Source organism: Maniola jurtina, chromosome 18 (assembly GCF_905333055.1).
Source record: "Maniola jurtina chromosome 18, ilManJurt1.1, whole genome shotgun sequence".
Lineage (NCBI taxonomy): Eukaryota > Metazoa > Arthropoda > Insecta > Lepidoptera > Nymphalidae > Maniola > Maniola jurtina.
The window spans coordinates 1,841,657-1,861,169 of NC_060046.1; the positions used below are offsets into that span (position 1 = coordinate 1,841,657).

General features: G+C 39.2%; 1 protein-coding gene across 1 annotated transcript; it reads left to right on the plus strand.

Annotated features, from left to right (window-relative positions):
* The first annotated feature begins 368 nt into the window (after nucleotides 1–368).
* Nucleotides 369–17,899, plus strand: LOC123874313 (importin-11). Its single transcript, XM_045919569.1, has 18 exons — nucleotides 369–622; nucleotides 1,374–1,518; nucleotides 2,877–3,097; nucleotides 3,517–3,676; nucleotides 3,789–4,035; nucleotides 4,621–4,902; nucleotides 5,410–5,591; nucleotides 8,118–8,303; nucleotides 9,146–9,245; nucleotides 9,313–9,521; nucleotides 10,118–10,321; nucleotides 10,702–10,894; nucleotides 11,174–11,426; nucleotides 11,917–12,143; nucleotides 12,811–12,946; nucleotides 13,403–13,598; nucleotides 13,983–15,267; nucleotides 15,547–17,899. The coding sequence occupies exons 2-17, from the start codon at nucleotides 1,384–1,386 to the stop codon at nucleotides 14,085–14,087; spliced, it is 3,036 nt and encodes a 1,011-aa protein (XP_045775525.1). The 5' UTR covers nucleotides 369–622; nucleotides 1,374–1,383; the 3' UTR covers nucleotides 14,088–15,267; nucleotides 15,547–17,899.
* The last annotated feature ends 1,614 nt before the right edge of the window (nucleotides 17,900–19,513 follow it).

The following is a 19,513-nucleotide window of genomic DNA, read 5'->3' on the forward strand; positions in this document are numbered from 1 at the left end:
AATAAGATAAATTATTGTTCTTTGCTTTTGGATTCTAAGATAACTATTATAAAAGCATTAGTTTTTCTCAAAACCCGAAATTGTGTGTTAAAATCGCTGGTTAAATTACAAAAGTCCACAAAAGTCCGATTCAAAATAATGCACGACTATATAATTTTATCTCTTGTATTGTAAATCTTCTATTAGCCACCGGAACGGTAATTCCGGTCCGGAATAGGTAGGTACCATCGAGAAATTATTTATGTTTATAAACCGCTGCTATTATATCAATGTTACCCGTGTCTGAAATTATTTTTATTATATCTTTGTCCTCTGGAATATATCTCGTCTATGGCTTTTTGATAATGACATAATGACAGCAAATGTCACTGTCGAGCTGTCGAGTGTCGAGTGCGCTGTCAAAAATTGAATAAAATTCCTAAAAAGTTGTGATTTTTCTTTTGACTTACGTTGATTTTTATCGAATTTTTTCTATGGGTATTTTATTAATATTTATCGCCATAAGCGAGTATTCAAAGTTTGTTACGGAGTTCTCGCGCATTCATGAACCTTTAAAATGCAATGTGAATTATATTTGTAAATATTAGGTTATGCTGTATCCTCTATCCTTTGGCCGTCAAGAGTAAGCAATTTTTATAGTCCTTCACTCCAATGTTTTATTTGTGATGTAACTAGCAAGATTATCAAATTTTGTGTAGGTCTTTCTTATTTTTATGTAAAAAACCACAGCTGAACTTAAAAAAGCCGGTAAGAATACAATAAAAAGCAATATTACGTACGTTCCGGTGTCTACCGGTTTCTACGTAGCAATGAAAACTTCATGCTAGATAATATTTAATACATTTAATTTTGTAAAAGGAGCTTGTCACATTAGTTTATCAATTCACACATGAATAGTTTTTTGTGTCAGTAATTTTTATACAATTTGTGCAAGGTCATTTTTTAACAGTTATCATCAGCTGATAAATAACAACTACTTTAACTATTCTCACTATAAACATGTAGTATTGCAGTATTGTATATTGGCTTTAATTTTAATTTAAGATTTACTGGTAGTACATATAAAGTTATTAGCTACCTAATCAGTTTAAACATAATATTATGGATACGTACTTTTGGTACTGTAATAAAACAAAATTAACCTACATAGTTCAGAACCTTTGCATCTCCCCATTTTTCATAATGTTCTCAAAGGTGTGTGTAGTCCAATTCCCACTGGTCCAGCATGGTGGACTATAGCCTAAATTCCTTTTCTTTCTGTGAAGAGACCCATGTTTGGTGGGGATGAGTTGATGCAGTTGATGATAATGATGAAACAACAAAAAATAGTAATTAATAACTATCTATTCAAATGAAATCTTGTTCAATATTAGGTAAGCCAAAATGGATCCCAACATCTATGCCTTAGTGCTAGACACACTGAACAGAGCTACTAGTCAAGATACAGAGGTACTGAAACCAGCTGAGAAGAAACTCCAAGAATGGGAGATTGAACCTGGCTTCTATTCAGTTTTACTGGTAACACAGTTTCTTCTTATTCTTTTCTTCTCTATGGCTCTTTGTACTGCAGCTTTGTAGTTCCACCAATGTCAATTCAGTGGAGAAAACAATGTTGTAATTGTTTGTTGGTTCTTGGATTACTTTCTTGAGAGACTTTTCCTAAATTTTGTTAGACCTAGACATCACAAGGTCAACACAAGATATGTTATGTGGTGAATTTTGTTGTACACAATCTCTAATCTAAAATGATAGATATTACTATCCCTTGTATTATGCTCCCTGCAGAATATGGTAGTAATAAATTAAGTCCAGTCAATTTAATCATGTTTAGAAATTCTGTTTAATAGAATTAACCACATTGTTTATTTTGTATCAAGATTTAATCATGTTTACAAATGTTTATAGTATCTAGATTGTGTTTATTACATTTCCATAATATTATATTTATTTATTTATTTAAAACTAGCGACCCGCCCCAGCTTCGCACGGGTGAGAAGTCAACCATACATCTCTAACCATTTAGGCAGCGTTCGCGAGAATCGTTAACGTACGGCAGTTTTTTCGACGCCTTACTCCACAATTTTCACTACCACGAAAAATCCTATCTATTTTCCGGGATAAAATATGGCCTATACGGATTCAGAAGAATCCCTCTAAGTAATGGTAAAAGAAATTTTGAAATCGGTCCAGTAGTTTTCGAGCCTATTCAATACAAACATACAAAAATACAAAGGTTTCCTCTTCATAATATTAGTATAGATCTTTATTGCTTAATATAATAACTAGAATAATTGACGAAGAATAAAAAAGTACATGATAGACTTAAAACCAAATTGTAATTGTAGTGTTTTTTAATCCTGGGCGACAATCTATGTGAATTTTAAGCTTGCTTACTTGACTTGCTTAACTGTGAAGGAAAATATTGTAAGGAGATCTGTATGCCTGAGAGTTATCCATAATGTTCTCAAAGGGTGTGAAGTCTGCATGGCAATCCACACATGGCGTGCATGGTACACTATGGCCAAACCTTTCTCATGTGAGAAGAGCTGTACTCAGTAGTGAGCCAGCGATAGATTGATCATGATGATGATGATGATGATGATGATGATGATGATTAAAAATAACTGACCACTCTAGGCCTGAACTTAATCAGCTTTGTGGGATATCTGCCTCAGTTTGATCTGATTTCAGTTGATCAGTTAAGAATTTAGCCAAGATTGAGCTACTCAAGGGGTTTGAAGATTTTTTTTGCCTCTGTCATACTGTAAAATGTAAATGTCAATAGGCGGTAGGATCTCGGATCTCTGTCTATAATATAATTTTTTCTTGATTATACTAAATTCTATTTCTAGTTTCATGTTATGATGTCTTTCTAGAATGTCCTGTCGAACCATACTATCGACGTGAATGTCCGATGGCTGGCCGTGATGTGCTTCAAGAATGGCGTGGACCGCTACTGGCGCAGGAATGCGCCTAATGCCATCACGGAGGAAGAGAAACAGAAGCTACGGCAGGGATTGTTGACGACGCCGGTCCTGAGCGAGCCTGTGTCGCAGATTGCGACTCAGCAAGCTGTGCTGATTGCTAAGATTGCAAGGTAATTTACTTATTTATTTACTCAAATAACCCTCACCACCTGGGTGCCTGGTGCACTTTGACCGCCTGTTGTGCCTTTTTATTTATTATTTATGCATTTAAATCCCATCAGCAGTGTTCCCACTAGATGTGATCTAGTTATTCAAGGAGCGGACCAACAAATTCCTGAAAGGCTGGCAACGCATTGGCGGCTCCTCTGGCGCTGCATATGTTCATGAGCGGCGGTAATCACTTAACAGCAAGTGACCCACCTGCTCCTTATTTTAAAAAATAACAAATAAAATCAAATAAATAATTATGAACTGGGCTCGCTGATTATTCACATACCCACCCACATTAGAGTTACTGACCTGAGAGCTGACCCACACCACTCTCAGTTTTGACACTAAGGCCTAAAAATGAAAATAACTTTACCCACAGGTTTGACTGCCCAACAAATTGGCCCAGTCTGCTCCCTGATCTGATTGGCGCGATGAAAGCTCCACAGCCTCTGATGCAGCACAGATCCTTGCTGATATTCCACCATGTTGTGAAGGCGCTGGCCTCCAAACGACTACTTGCTGACCGACGAACATTCCAAGTAAGAAGTCTTTATCATGATGATAATATGAAGTTGGGAGTTTTCATCTAAGAGATTTTACTGGTCTTCATTGTCAATGTTATTAATTGACTGATCATTTGTATTGTTTCAGGAATTAACCAATTCAATATATGGATTTGTACTGAACCTCTGGCATGAGAACACGGAACTCTTCCTGCGGCACATACAAGAGGGGGCAGCCACGGAAATGATCACAGAACACTTGGAGAAGGCACTGCTTTGTCTACGGATACTGAGGAAGTTAACTGTATTTGGGTTTAAGAAACCTTACGAGTGTCAAGATGCGGTTGCTTTTCTGAATGTGGTGTTCGACAGAGCCAAGACCAGTTTGGAGTGCAGTGAGTATATGTGACGATAGTATTTTCCAAGGGACATTTAAGAATCGGGGTGGTTCAAGGGACAAAAAGTTTCATTGGTCACCAAAGGTATACAGAGTACCTTTTGGTCGCCTAAAAGTCGTTGTCATTTTCGTATCAATTGATGTACTGCCGTTGGACAAAGGTCTCTTGCACCAGGATCCCAGAATTCGATCTTGTGTGTTAAAAATGTTTTCTTTAAATGTTTTCTTTCAAAACTTTTTTAGAAGCTCCTCAAAAAGCGCAGCCTGCTAGAGCTTTGAGAGAAGTTCATAATCCACCTCACAAAAGTGACGCTAGGCATACTGAGTTGGATAGTTTTCTATTCATAAAAACCCCATTTCATTTATGCTACCCTAGTACTTGAACATGCCATTTCATACCAAATGGATGCGTGTGTGCTTTGCCCTCTCCATGATGAGTTTAATACAGAAAAGTTGTATGGGTCGAACCACAAAAGAAATGTAAAAGATGTAGCACACTTTTGCGTTGTAGCCGGTGCGTATTTCATGACGTCATTCTCAATTGCATTCTCCGAATGACGTCACTAACGCGTGCACTTTACAGGGAAGCTTCTCAAAGGGCGCGGCATCTACCCCCTGGAGCTCTGCGAGAAGTTCATAATCCACCTCACAAAAGTGGCGCTAGGCGTGCTGAGTTTCCACCCGTTCTCCTACGTGCCTCTCATCCGGCCGTCCCTGGAGTTCACGCTGTACTACTGCTTCACGGAGCAGGGCATGCTGCTTACGTACGAGCGGTTCACGATACAGTGCCTCAATATCGTGAAGGGAATACTGCAATGCGCTGAATATAAGCTGCCTAAGGGAACGGAACAGGTTAAGGAGCCTTGTAAGTTTTATTGTTTTTGTTTTTGAATTAGTGTTAAGTATTTTCTTCTTAGGTGCGATGCGAAAGGTGAAACACACAGTAGTCTGATTTTTAATTCGGTGGAATTCTGACAGATATCATTTTATACCTTGGGTGGGTTATTTGTATGGGGAAAGAGAGGGATGTGTGCGATGAACGATTATATCGAACCTACAAAAAGTCTGACGTGGGCCGACCACCAAAGAAAGAAGTGTTTGCGATCCTTATTATCATCCTAATTTTCTTAAAATTTCATAAACATCTATTACGTTAAAGCTGAGGCTGAGTTTGTTGTGGGTAGCCCCGGGCGCGTTTGTAACTCTTGTAGCTTTAGTTTTAAGTTTACGTAATTAATTATCACCACTATAATAAATCATCTTACAAATCTAACAATTCTGACCATCAAAATGTGTACAATAAATAGTACCTACTTTGAATAAATGATTTTGAGTTTAAGTTTAAAAGTGATCAGAATGCGTTGTTGAACAGTGACACTCCAAGCACACCAAATGAAGTCAGAAGTACTGGTCCAGGACACAGTATGCCACATGTGCAGACATTTGGTGACACATTACTTTTTACTGAGTTCTGACGACCTGGCGCTATGGGACGCCGAGCCTGAGAGTTTTGCCACCGATGAGGCTGGCGAATCGTGGAAATACAGCTTGAGGGTGAGTTTTTCTAATTTTGGTATTTCTTTTTAGGGTTTCGTACACGAAGGGCGCCAACGGGACCCTATTACTAAACCTCCGCTGTCTGTGCGTCCGTCCGTCCGTCGTACCTACGTCTGTCGTCCGTCCGTCTGTTGTCCGTCCGTCGTCCGTCCGTCCGTCGCACTTTGTGTGCGGGTCCGACTCGCACTTGACCGATTTTTCGATTTTTGTATAGAAGCGGATGTTACCTTACGGCAGTCTATGATATATTATAAGGAATCAAAAGCGGAGTGTGCTATAATCCGCCGTATACGTCTCATATCGCTAAACATGCAGGAAAAACCACACAGATCCCTCAATGCTTGCTTGGTGGCTGGCTTTTCAATCTCTGCTCCATACCGTCATTGGAAACTGCCTTACGGACTACGGTTAACATACAGAACTTAGATAGCGTCATTGTTCTTACTATCAACTTCCCTTACATTAATGGTATTCTGTGATTGATAAATCATAGCATATACGATGTAACTGTGATATATGTTCAAGGGAATTTGGACTTTCGGTACACGGCTTTATAAGCTATAGTTCTTTGAACAATGAATCGGGGACAGTAGTGTAAGAGATAATGAATTGAATTTTTATCCAGCAAACACATAATACTTCAGTATTACCTCATTTATAAATAAAAATACTTGTCCCGACTAACTGACTGACTGATTTATCAACGCACAACGTAAATTTTGAAAGGTTCCTTTTTTCGGTGAAAAAAACTAAATCAAAATCGGTTCATTCGTTTAGGCGCTACGATGCCACAGACAGATACACAGATACATACGTCAAACTTATAACACCCTCTTTTTGGGTCGGGGATTAAGAAATGTAGAAATGCGTGTTTCAGGGTTTGTCGAAATTCCAACCCCGAGGGGGTTAAATAGTATCCATGAAAATTGGTATTTCGTCATTCGGTAAAAAATAATGAAATAAATGTTTCATAATTTCGGGAAATTCCATCTCCTCACAGACTTTCAAAAAATGTACCACAAAGCGAGTGAAGAAAAAAATCTGTTGGTTTTGGGGTTTTGTATAGGGGGATAGTTTCCAGAACTATTGATCCGATTCTGAAAACTCTTTTATAATAAACAATAGATCTATATAATCTCCAAAGTCACAGGCAAAAGCTAGTACTTCTATTTTATATTTGGTGGCCGAATGTAAATGCAATCAATTTTGAAATAAAACCGTTACCGTCGACTCTGAGACTATAGAACTGAATGCAACTTACTGGGATTTCCCCGTGACGTGACTAGCGTAATCGATGAAACAAAACGTCATACTTTCCGACCAATCAACGAACGTAGCCTGAATCTCGCTATCGGTGTTTTTAACAAATTGCGCTATATATACGAACTGGCGTGTAATACTGTCGGTCCTCTTAAGGGCTTCTTCATTAACTGACTCGTCGGTCGCCACCCCTCTTACGGATGGTCTGGTGGGTTTCAAATCCATTCGGCAACTTCGTTATCTACCCTATCCCTACAACACTCCCTTCCTATTGTGATACCTACAGCATCCTCAAAGGCTCTTGTGAAGGATTTGGATTATCACATAGACCACCAAAAAGCGGGGGTTTAAAGTGCGACCAACGAAGGCTCGTGTTCAGGGTTGTTAACTCTACCACGGGGCGAGATGGGATGGTCCTGGGACGCTCCGCCTACCATAGTGGAGATCCTATGTTCCTACCCTCACGTTTGGAAGACGAAGAAGCGCTTAGGAGGTACCCTATGACGAGTAATCGTCCAGTACCCAATTCAAAAAAAGCTCAACCAACCTTTTGACTTTTTTATTTTCATTAGGGCTCCTTACTTAAAAGGAAAAAGGAACTTATGGGATCATTTTGTTGTCCGTCTTTCCGTCCGTCCATCGGTTGTCTGTCTGTCATCGGGCTGTATTTCGTTAACCATAATATAACGTAGAGTTGAAATTTTCATACGATGTGTATTTATAACAAATTTAAAAAAATTCAAAATGGCCGCTATGAAAATTAAAAAAATTAAAACTCTCGCACTTGACCGGTTTTTTGACATAAATTTTTCACCCCCAACCGTGTACAGAAGCAGTATTCATGGAACTCTTCCACGAGTTCCGCGCGGTTCTGGCCCCTGAGCTAGTTCGTTTGTTGGCTTCTTTGCAAGAAAGCCAAGTGTCGCCGGCGGTGGGACAAGTGCCTTATGCATGTTCTGACTTGCACTTGACCAGTGTTTATCCGACTGCGGCGAAACTCAAAAGGAGGGTTATGTGTTTGACATGTATTTATGTATGTCCGTTCCTATGTCTGCTCGTAACAGCTTTGATTAAATGATACGTCTTTGGTTTCGTCTTGGCGTGAGTGTCACTGGGTGCATAAAATTCATAAAAAAATCAAAATGGCGAATTTTATGTGCTTTAATGTGTAGGCTGAAAAAGTTGCAGTGCAGACCGCAGTCGGGGTTTTTTGATTACTTTTTAAAATACTTGTTTGAACTTTGATCAATGTTTTTCCCTCAGCCGTGTACAGAAGCAGTATTCATGGAACTATTCCACGAGTTCCGAGCGGTTCTGGCCCCTGAGCTAGTTCGCTTGTTGGCTTCTTTGCAAGAGAGCCAAGTGTCGCCGGACGACTTGCCCGCCATTTTGAAGAAGGATGCCATTTACAATGCTGTGGGACTTGCCGCCTTTGACTTGTATGATGACGTAAGTATTTGTGAAGCTTTGGTGTCCCCTTCGTGCTTCTTTCAAGCTATTTGAAACTAGGAGAAGTGCATATAGTGCTGGATTGGCATTACGAAAAGCTACAAAACAAGCCAATAAAATCGATTACAATCCCGGTGTCCTTAAAACTAGAGTGAGTAGGCATAATTTTAGGTTCCATCATCACTTTCCATCAGGTGTGGTTGTGGTCAAGCGTGTCAAGCCTATCCTACTAATATTATAAACGCGAAAGTTTGTATGTATGGATGCATGGATGTTTGTTACTCTTTCACGCAAAAAATACGAGACGGATTTGGCAGTTTGGAATAGAGATAGATATGGAATGGAATAACACTTTTATCCCGGGAAATCAATGAGTTCCCTCGGGATTTTCAAAAACCTAGATCTACGGGAACGAAGTCGCGGGCATCAGCTAGTAGTTAATAAAAACTAGAGAAGAACAAATAAGCACCTCTCATCTCACATTTGTATTTTGAGCACTAGGGTCTTTTACCTATAACGTTCCGGTAGGATCAATCAATCATAATCGAGATCAATTCATCGGCGGACAACTACTGAGCATGAGTTTCCTCTCAGAATGGAAGGGTTTAGTTAGGCCATAGTTCACCACGTTGGCCAAGTGCGGATTGGCTACACACATTTGAGAACATTATGAACTCTCAGGCGTGAAGGTTTCGTCGCGATGTTTTCCTTCACAGCTAAGCGGAGTGATATCTAATTGTTTAAAATGCACATAACTCCGAAAATAGGAGGCCTACGTCCCAATCGTGATGGCTCAATTTTAGGTTAGCTTACTTTTGATATTCTTCTTAATTATTTTGCAGGTTGACTTTGACGAGTGGTTTACGAATGTCCTGAGCCAAGAGATCAAGGTTACGGATAATAACTACAGAATAATTAGAAGAAGAGTATGCCAACTTATTGGTAAGTGCCGACATCCTTATCTTCTCTCGCACCGCTATGCTTTTCAAATGTATGCCATACATTACAGGCCAGTGGAGTTGCGTAAGAGCATCTCAGGCTATCCGACCGGCAATGTACACGTGTCTATTGGAACCTCTCACGCGTTCGGGCGAAGACCCCGCAGTGAAGTTGGCCGCGGCAGAAGCGCTCCGGAGCACAATGGATGACTTCAGTTTCGACGTGGAGCAGTTCGAGCCATTTGTGCCGCATGCGCTCTCTGCGTTGTATGATCTCCTGGTAGGTTAGAATTTTATACCTTTAAATTAATGACGTCATATTGACAACCTTTTAAAATCCGGAGTTCTATTCCGGAAATTAAAAAAATGGCGCAGGTCTGATGTTTACTATTATATCCCATATCTAAATATATAAAAGGAAAAGGTGACTGACTGACTGATCTATCAACGCACAGCTCAAACAGTGGTTTAGTAAAAATAGTGGTTTGAATTTGCGTAGTCCACACAGACTAAGAAGTCGCGGGCTAATCCTATTAATCCAATTAATATTATAAATGTAAAAGTGTGGATGTTTGTTACTCAATCACGCAAAAACTACTGGACGGATTTGGCTGTTTAGAATGGAGATAGATTATACCCTGCATTAAAACATAGGCTACTTTTTATCCCGGAAAATCAAAGAGTTCCCGCGGGATTTTGAAAAACGTAAATCCACGCGGACTAAGTCGCAGGCATCAGCTAGTCTTTTATAATTTTGATATGGTATGTTTCTCCTCCCCAAATATTGCATTTAAAAGATTGCTTGTTCATAGCAATAAGTTCCGCTTTGCGCTCATTTCATGTTTTCTATTTGAGTTTTTAATATTGCTTCTACAGGTGGAATGTTCAGAATGTGAGACAAAGATGCACGTGTTACACGTGGTATCATACGTAACGGATCGCTGCAAGTGGGTGGTAGCGCGGGGCGGGGGCGAAGGGGCAAGCGCGCTGTTCGCTGCGCTTCCCGCGCTCGCGTTACACGCTGGTCACCATCACATGTTACGAGCGGCCGCGCTCGCTGCACTGGTGCATCTAGTCAAGGTATGTTATTCTTACGTTGTATGAACTCCTGGTAATTCAACATAGAAAGTGGCAAGGGGGTGAAAGGCGACGGAAGGGGGAGATGGGGGGGGGAGAGGGGATGTTACATGAATCTTTCAAGATATTTTTATCCTATAATAACTACCTGACAACCTGAACTACAGTCCGACAAGGCTCTTTTGGCGCGTGGCCAAAATCGGAACTAAACGTGCACATGTTGATAGTTCGCTGTGTCGGCATAAAGCTACAACAGCGCCCTCACTCAAGTGCCAAAAGAGCCTTGTCGGACTGTACCATTACACTTTTTGATGGTTTTGTTTTCCTTATAATGGATGCTGCTGTCATTGCCATCGCTCAAGATTTATTTAAATTTTACACAGGCTCTTGGCGAATGCTCACCAAACGTTCGACCGTGGGTCCTCAACGTCATAAATGAGTCGACGAAGCTCAGCGAGCCAGCTCACGTGTACCTATTAGAAGACGCGCTGGAGCTGTGGCTCGCTATCATCGAGACGTCACCTACCGCCGACCCAGCCTTGCTGCAACTCGCTCACAACCTCTATCCAATACTTGGTAAGTCATCACTCATCATATAAATACAACTCACTACAAAACTCAGCGAGTCAGCTCACGTGTATTAATTCGAAGACGCGCTATAGCTGTGGCTTGCTTTCATCACAAATATGTTTGGTTGGTGCTTCAAAATAGTTAGTGCACACTGAGATTTTTGTCTCTATTATTTGTATGGGATTACGTAACAGAGAGAGCGCTGTCCTACCTTCTTTCCGCGGATAGAGTATCGTTGTGTATGTGATCAACTTCAAATTGTCTCATTCGTATTTTCTCTCACAGAACCATCGACAGAGCATCTACGAGTAGTAGTATACATAATGCAAGCATATGCACTCCTATGTCCTGAGGAATTCTTCAGTGGACCGGGCGCCAAATGTATGACAGTTTTGGACGATATGCTCAGTGACTTACGGACTGAGGCAGTGATAACTGTTCTAAAGATGGCCGAAATATGCATAAGCGTGAGCTATCCTGAGCGAAACACGTTTTTGGGAGTTAAGGTCATATGGACTACACTAATTAGGGTAATACAGTAAGTGCTTCTGTTTTAGTTTTTTTAGTGTAATTATTTTGATTACAGAAGTAATCCCACCCCAGTTTACGACTCATGAACGATAGAATTCTAAAGTCGAAACACAATTGTCAAAGTAAAATGGACCTTAGGTCCTTAGTTTAAAATAAAAAACTCAATACCTTTACATACTTTAAACTCAATACTCTACACAAGATACAACTTTGCATCATTCCGCTTGGGGCGCTGGCTGTTGACGTGTGTAGACAAACTTGAGCTCTAAAATATGGCATTTATAAGTCATTAAGAAATTAAAATCGGTGGTAGTGAACTTTTGTCTCTAAATCAGAAAACTTTAGGCTCATTTTACTTTGACGTTATTGTTTCGATCTCGAACTCTATCAACGTCGGGTGAGATGTAAAATCTCGTACTAAGCACACTGGGTCCAGTTTATTTACATGTGTTATACAATTTTTTTTCTTAGTTTTTTAAAGCTTTAATTTTTTACAGCTGTCTTCTAAAAGGTGACGATTTACCTATGGTCCTGTCAGTTCAACTATGCCTCTTATCCCGGGTCATTCTCCTGTCGTCTGATCTCTTCTATAAAGCTATACAGGAGGCGTCAGTAGGCCTCGCGGAATACGACTCGGATCCCGCCAAAGTGCTGAACAGGCTTTTACACGTTTGGACGGAGAAAATGAATCTTGTTACGCAGGTTGAGAGGTGGAAAGTTATTGGTAAGTTCATTTTTAGGGTTTCTTACTTCAAAAGGAAAAACTAACCCTTATTCCTATAAGGGGTCACTTCGTTGCCTGTCTGTCTGTCGCGTCTGTCAAGAAAACCAATAGGGTACTTCCCGTTTACCTGGAATCATAGTCTTATAGCACATATAGCATAGTAAGGGGAAAAATCCGTAAACTGTGAATTTGTGGGTTACATCACAAAAACAAATTAATATGTTCACATTGTGTGAACAACTGTGAACTTGTTTACTAGCGTATGACGTCAAACGTGTCATGTGACCAGCGCCATTACAGAAATGTCATTTTTGGCGCAGTCTTCAAAACTTTTTTTTTTTAAATTATATAGACTAGCGCTTGGCTGCAGTCAGACCTGCTAGCAAGTGATGATGCAGCCTAAGATGGAGCGCGTTTGCCTAGAAGTTGCCTATTCACTCTTGACTTGAAAGTACCCATATTATAGGTGGAAGGGAAAACTGACGCCGGAAGGGCGTTCCATATCCTAGCGGTTCGAATTAGGAAAGAGGAAGGAACAAACTTAAACTTAATTCTTAATAATACAGGAGATCTTCATTCATTTGTGTTTTGTTATGCAATAAAGTATATACATAATATATACAAACATACAATTTCCGTGCTAAGATGGCTTGGGACTTTGTTTCAGGTTTGGGTCTAGCAGCGTTGTTGACGACACAAAATGCGACGGTACTGGAGCGATTTCCTGCTATATTGCTTAACTTGACAGAAGTTCTCAACGATCTTATGAAAATGGATGAAAATAATGCCGGCAATTATGTTGAGTAAGTTTATCTACTATTCTTTATATAAAAAATATATGCACATAAAAATTAGTGGATGTAATTTTCACGCGCAGTAGAAGTAGGTAATAATAAACGCACGCTGGATTTCATTAGACATAAGGAATGGCCTAGATAAGAAATCTGTGGGATTGGGTACGAGGTGCCACCTCTATGAAAAATGACGGCTGCAAAGCAGCTGTTCTGTTTGGCCGCCATTTTCATCGAAAGAGTCGTTGGAACGGTACTAGTACTTCCGCCCGAGAAAGACCTGCGTTCACTCTCAAGTAGCTTTACTTGTATGAATTATTCAGTAAACGTCACATTTTTTCCGCAATTTTAGCGTATAGCTATGACGTCATTTTAATTTTAATTGAATTCATTGAAAATTTAATTGATGTGATTATCTTGTTCTTTATTGATATTTTGAAGTCTTGAAGTCTTGCGTTCTGTTCATAGTGCCTTAGTATCTCCGCCGGGGTCTCGGCCTGCTTCTCCATTAGAGGGTCGCGGGCCTGCGGCGCGTTGGGGCGGTGGGACCGAGGGTGGTGCGGGGGAGGAGGGGGCGGTCACCGCACACGAGCTACGCCGGAGACAGTTCGCAGCCGCCCAGCTTGCCAGGACCCTTGATCTGCGAGCAGTGACACACCATCAAGTAAGTCAAATTACTCTTAGCTAGTTATGGTACCCTAGTAACACCACCAGCTCTATAGGTACAGGAAGATATGTGATTATCTTGTTCTTGACCAGCTCAGCGGGTGGTGAAGCTCAAGTGCCAATGGGCAGGCCGTATAGTTCGATAAACCGATAGACGTCGCATTTGGATACCCGGCGTGTGCTACTACGCTAATAAAAGAATGTGCCTAATGCATTGTTTTAATGGTCTAAAACCATCTTCGCATTATTGCCTTTCTTATGAAACCGGTTTAGGGCGGTTGGATGGTTTCAGTCTATAATGGACATAGATAAAAACATTTTTCCTGTTTTATATAGTAGGATTAGCATAATATGGTGTTTATTGGCTTTCTTTTTTTTACAGCTGGAAACACTAAAGGGTCAAGTGGGGCCCGAAACTTTCGAACGACTGTTGCAATCTACTGATAAGGACACCTTACAACAGATAAGAGAATATATACCACTTTGAATAATTACCATTATAATATTATATTATAACAATTACATTATTACTTTTAAAAAAATGGAATACATTTATTTTACATTAGGTTTTTGAAAACTATAACTGTTAAACTATCAACAGTAAAATCAATTTTATGTGAAATATACAAAAAACTAATTATATCTGAAAAAAAAAACAATTGTGAGTTACTATACTTTAGAAATTTGAGATACTTATGCATTTTTATTCAGTACTAAGCGACTGTTAATGCCATCTAGTAGCAATACGTTTCTTCTTTCTTTCTTTCTTTCAATACGTTCCACTTAAGGAACCATGGCCTCGTGGACAAAGGACGCAGGTTCAAATCCTGCCAGTTCTACAATTTTCGATATGTATTTAAAATTATTTTAAAAAATCCTGGAACTGTAGAACTCCACTCAAAATTACATATAATAGGTAACATAATTAAAATATGTGATGAAATTTCTATTTCCTATAATATAGCTTTAATTCTAAGGTTATTTTTATTCTGTAAGTGTCATTATCAAACATTTTCGGTTGGAAACGTTCCATTCAAGCGATTCCATTAATGAATGTTCTATTCGAACTATCCTTGTACCAAATGTCAAAATCGGTTATACAGATGACCCGTGAAAAGCTAGCAGTTAGATATACAGACTATCGACAAACCAATAAACCAACAAACAAATACTTTATAATTATGGGTAATGATTGTTCAGAAATATCTGTTTATTGATCTAAATAATGACATCTACAGAATATCTGTATTTAAAGAATAAATGCACACTATGTATAGATTTATGTTTCAATAATAAACTGTAAATTAGGTAATCTTACAATATGTAATTTTATAATCACTAAGGAAAGTTTAAAACATTTGCATAATACGAAGAAAAAAATACTTTTTGTTTGAACAAAAAAATTAAATACGATTCGTAATCTGTTCATGAATTCTTTAACTATAACTTCGATTAGCCAAAAAGTCATTTTATGCGTGTTAACGCATGTGATGCAAGACATAATGCTGAGCTGACCCATTTGGGATGGTGTCACAGATGAAAATGTACATTTGTATGCTTTGTTTTTATCTGTGTAACCAACAACAAATAAATGCATTTTCTTTCTTCTTTCTTTCTTCTATTTCATAAATTATTAAGGTAGGGGCAGACAACGCATAACTGCGTAGGTTCCTGCGGGGACTTCGTCTGCGATGGCTTTTGCTGGCGCGCGTGTTGTGCTTGTTTGGAGTGTTTTTTTTTTGTTAAGAGTGGCTGGTTTTTGTGTTAGTTGGTGTTTTTTGGTGGTGGAACTGACTGGAAAGCGCTCTAAAGGGGCGCCGCGCGTATGTCGGCGGGCGCCGGCGCAGACGGAGTCCATACTTGTATAAATTCAATAACTTGAAAATATCACAAACTTGACATTGCCTAATCAGAGTAAAGCCAGATTTAAAGAAAAAAAAAAAAAGGTTCCTGCGGTAGTGGAGCGGTGCGGGAGGGGTGTGATGACGTGTCGCAAGAGCTCAGTGATTTGTCAACTTACTGTGCAACGACCTCCCTGGCGCAGTGGTTAGTACTGTGGTCTTATTAATGGGAGGTCCCGGGTTCAATTCCCGGCCCGGTGGAATTTTATAATTTCTAAATCTCTGGTCTGCTCTGGTGGGAGGCTTCGGCCGTGGCTAGTTATCAAATCAAAGAGGTATGGATTTAATAAAAACTGCCATACCCCTTTCAGGTTAGCCCGCTTCCATCTTAGACGGCATCATGACTTACCACCCGGTGAGATTGCGGTCAAGGGCTAACTTGTATCTGAATAATAATAAAAACCTGCATCGCTTCACTACTGCAAAAACCTACTCAATTATGCGCTATACCTACAGTTTGTATGTATATTATTAACGTTATTCAAATATTATTTATATATTTGAACAATACGGTTAGACCTAAGAAACAATTTTATTAAAAACTTATTAATGTAATATTGTACGATACATTAGTACTGTATGAAATACACTTATGCATAATAATATGTATTTATATACTTAATTATATTTTTACTGCTTAAAATATTTTTTTATTATTATGGGCCATGTCCACATAGAAAAGTAAAGTTTTTTACTAGCGCAATAGATTTAAAATTGGCCTAAACTCTTCTCATTTTGAGAGGAGATACGTGGTCAGGTAGTGAGCTGGTTTTGTTGATTAGTGGAGATGATTTCTAAAAATTTCTTAGTGGTTTATGTAATTTCTTTAACTTTTTTTTACCAAACTATACCCCGCCGCAATAAAATAGCATAATATACGGTCGATTTTGATCAAAACCACGAATGGATGAAATGATTAAATGAACTTTTGAGGTATTGTCGTGCTTTCATTGTGATACCTACATAAAATTGACTATAGGCGTAAAGCCTGCTTTCCACAGCTAGCTAGCGATAATAAAAGATAAAGTTCGTATCTAGTAAAGAAAATGTTACCTTATTTACGTTTGTTATAAAGGAAGATCTGCATTACAAACCATATTATAATGTAAATAACGAATACGTAGCACGATTAATACGCCTGGTATAGTACGCGATATGTCAATAGGGATATGAGGCGGGCTGACGCCCCGCACACGCGCACGCCACCCGCGCTATCCTGCGCCGGATTAGCCCGGGGCTGTGCGGGTGTGCGGGGTGTCCCCACCCAATTGCTATCTTGACCTGTCGCGTACTATACTTACGTTATAATAATATTATGTTGTTAAACCATGAAATAAGCCTAAAATCATTAGATTACAAACCATGTTTAACTTTTGAGGTAAAAGGTGGTGAGATAGGGCCTTAAAACCGGAAAAACTTTAGACGACTTTAATGTTATAATTATGTTTATATATTTGGTAACAAAGCTTGTCTTCTATAATAGTTTTATGAATACATTGTGGGGTTTCATCGTGAAGGTAATTTGATATGAAGCTAGGAATTTGTATAATGGTTGCCTATTCGGTTGTACACATATTATCTTTAAATGGACAGTTCTAAAAGTAGTGCTATCCATTTTCTGCAGATTATTATGGAATAGTACATTGTGATACGTGTGACTTAATGCATAGCGTGAGTTTTATCCGTACAATCATAAACTTGCTTATTACACGAGTATCATAATATTATAAGCTCGTGTGACCTAAATCCGCACAACGATTGTCCGTATTTAACACCTTGATAAAACGTATTATTGCACGATGTTCAACTAGACTACTTAATATACAAGGAAATACAAGCTTACTTTGCTTAGAATCCGCCAAAACAGACAAAATATGGTACAACTTGCAGCATGTGATGTACAAACTGCTAAAGAAGTAGGAAAAGCTAGGAATACACACCACACAAATTTTGTAGAAAATCTTCCACGTTGTACTGTTTTGGCGGATTATAGCAAATTGAACCTGCAGTTCCTTGAAATTCCGTAAAGTAACGCCTGCTTCTATCGCCTTCTATCCAACGGTAGACTACATTAAGTATTTAAAGCGTTAATTGAGTGCGGGCTTGGGTCATATTTGCTATAAAGCATTTATACTTTTAGACCTGTTAATAGATTTATGTACAACAGAATAAACACCATTGTCGAAAATTATGAGTGTAAATTAATCATCTATGATTTTTAAGATAATAAATGAAAATTGAGATATATCGCTTTGCATCTCTTCGCGCTTCCGGTGGAACACCGCATTATAATAAGGTAAAACTAGATTATCTAGGTTACCTTACTTATAAACACGATTTTGTTAAGTCCTATGAAAATATTATTATAGAGAAATTAAATTAAACAGTTTTACAATGATTTGTTGTTTTATTTATTAACTACTGACCTCTGCCCCAGCGACGTACTGTAGGGAGCCTGCCCATTCCATCGCCAACATATTCAGCGATGTATACCTTCGTCCACGGTATTTTTTTACTCAGATAGGTAAAAGTTAGCCCTTGACTGCAATCTCAACTGGTGGTAAGTAATGATGCAGTCTAAGATGGAAGCGGGCTAACCTGGAAGGGGTATGGCAGTTTTTATTAAACCCATACCTCTTTGGTTTCTACACGGCATCGTAGCGGAACACTTAATCGCTTGGTGGCACAGATTTGCTGGTAGGGTGGTAACTAGCAACGACCAATGCCTCCCACCAGACCAGACCAGAAATTTAGAAATCGAACCCGGGACTTCCCACTAATACCTAAGTCCACAGCGCTTACCACTGTGCCAGGGAGGTCGTCAAAAACGTTACAACGATTTTGCATCGCACCCACTGCGATGCCGTGAAGAAAGCAAAAGGAGTTATGGGTGTAATGAAAACTACCATATCCTTTCTAGGTTAATTCGCTTCCATCATAGACTGCATCATCACTTACTTAACTACCACCGGGTAAAATTGTAGTCAAGGGCTAACTTGTATCTGAAAAATAAACTGTTGTCACCAAATAGGATTTACAAAAATCAGTTCTCCCTAAGAATTGGATGTGTCAGTTGAACGGTGAGGTAAGTTAGCTATTAGACCAACAAGGTCGAAAAGTCGCATAATATGTAAGTAGTAGGTACATAGATTAGGCACGATAGCATCAAGTATGTACCGGTAGCGGTGGTTAAAGCTCAGTAAATTTTGGCTCCGTCCAAAGATGTCTTGAGACTCAAGAGGCCGGGAGCCTAATGGGCCTGCATTTTAAAGTCCGCATACCTACACGATTTTGCTGGAAAAATGCCAGGCTGCAACAAAAATCAAGTAGATAATCTCTTTGACGTATTACCTACTCAAGATGGAGGTGCTTTATTTTATACAATATTCTGGCTGTGAAAGGATGGAAGAATTGCATTTTTCGTAGGTAAGTAACGAGGTAAAATCATATACCTACCTACCAAGCTTATTTTCCGGGATAAGATGTAGTCTAGATACCTACCTGCCTATTCGTCTCCAGGATACAAGAGTTGTGTCTGTATTAAAAATCCCGTAGGAACTCTTTAATTTCCCGGATAAAAAGTAATGTCCCTCGGTACTCCCCCCCATGCAAAAATGACCGGTTCTGTTGTCGGTCTGGGATGCTCGGTTGCGACGTGATTGAAGGACAAACCAACAAACTAATAAACACACAAACCAATAAACCCACAAACCAACAAACAAACACATTTTCGCATTTATACATAGAATAAAATACTTAGACTTACTTGCCTGGTGTGACCACGAAATATGTCAACTTTAAAATATAAATAAATTATACCGTCATATTAATCAGTGGCCGGTATTAATCACGAAATGATATTTATTTAAGGCGTTCGTTAACGCGGCTAATTGCGGCGTCTCCGTCCTAGCTTCCGACCATAAATTATATTGCCGCACAAGTTAGAAGCTGGTGGAGATTAAGATTTAGAAGATTTTTTAATATTTGAATAGCTTTACATCCGGCTACATTT

What these genes read in the sequence shown, in the direction of transcription:
- LOC123874313 (XM_045919569.1), top strand. Translation starts at nt 1,384, where the DNA reads ATGGATCCCAACATCTATGCCTTAGTGCTAGACACACTGAACAGAGCT. An exon ending in CGTGGAAATACAGCTTGAGG is followed by an intron (nt 5,592 to 8,117) that starts GTGAGTTTTTCT and finishes TTTTTCCCTCAG; the next exon opens with CCGTGTACAGAAGCAGTATT. An exon ending in CTGCGTTGTATGATCTCCTG is followed by an intron (nt 9,522 to 10,117) that starts GTAGGTTAGAAT and finishes TTGCTTCTACAG; the next exon opens with GTGGAATGTTCAGAATGTGA.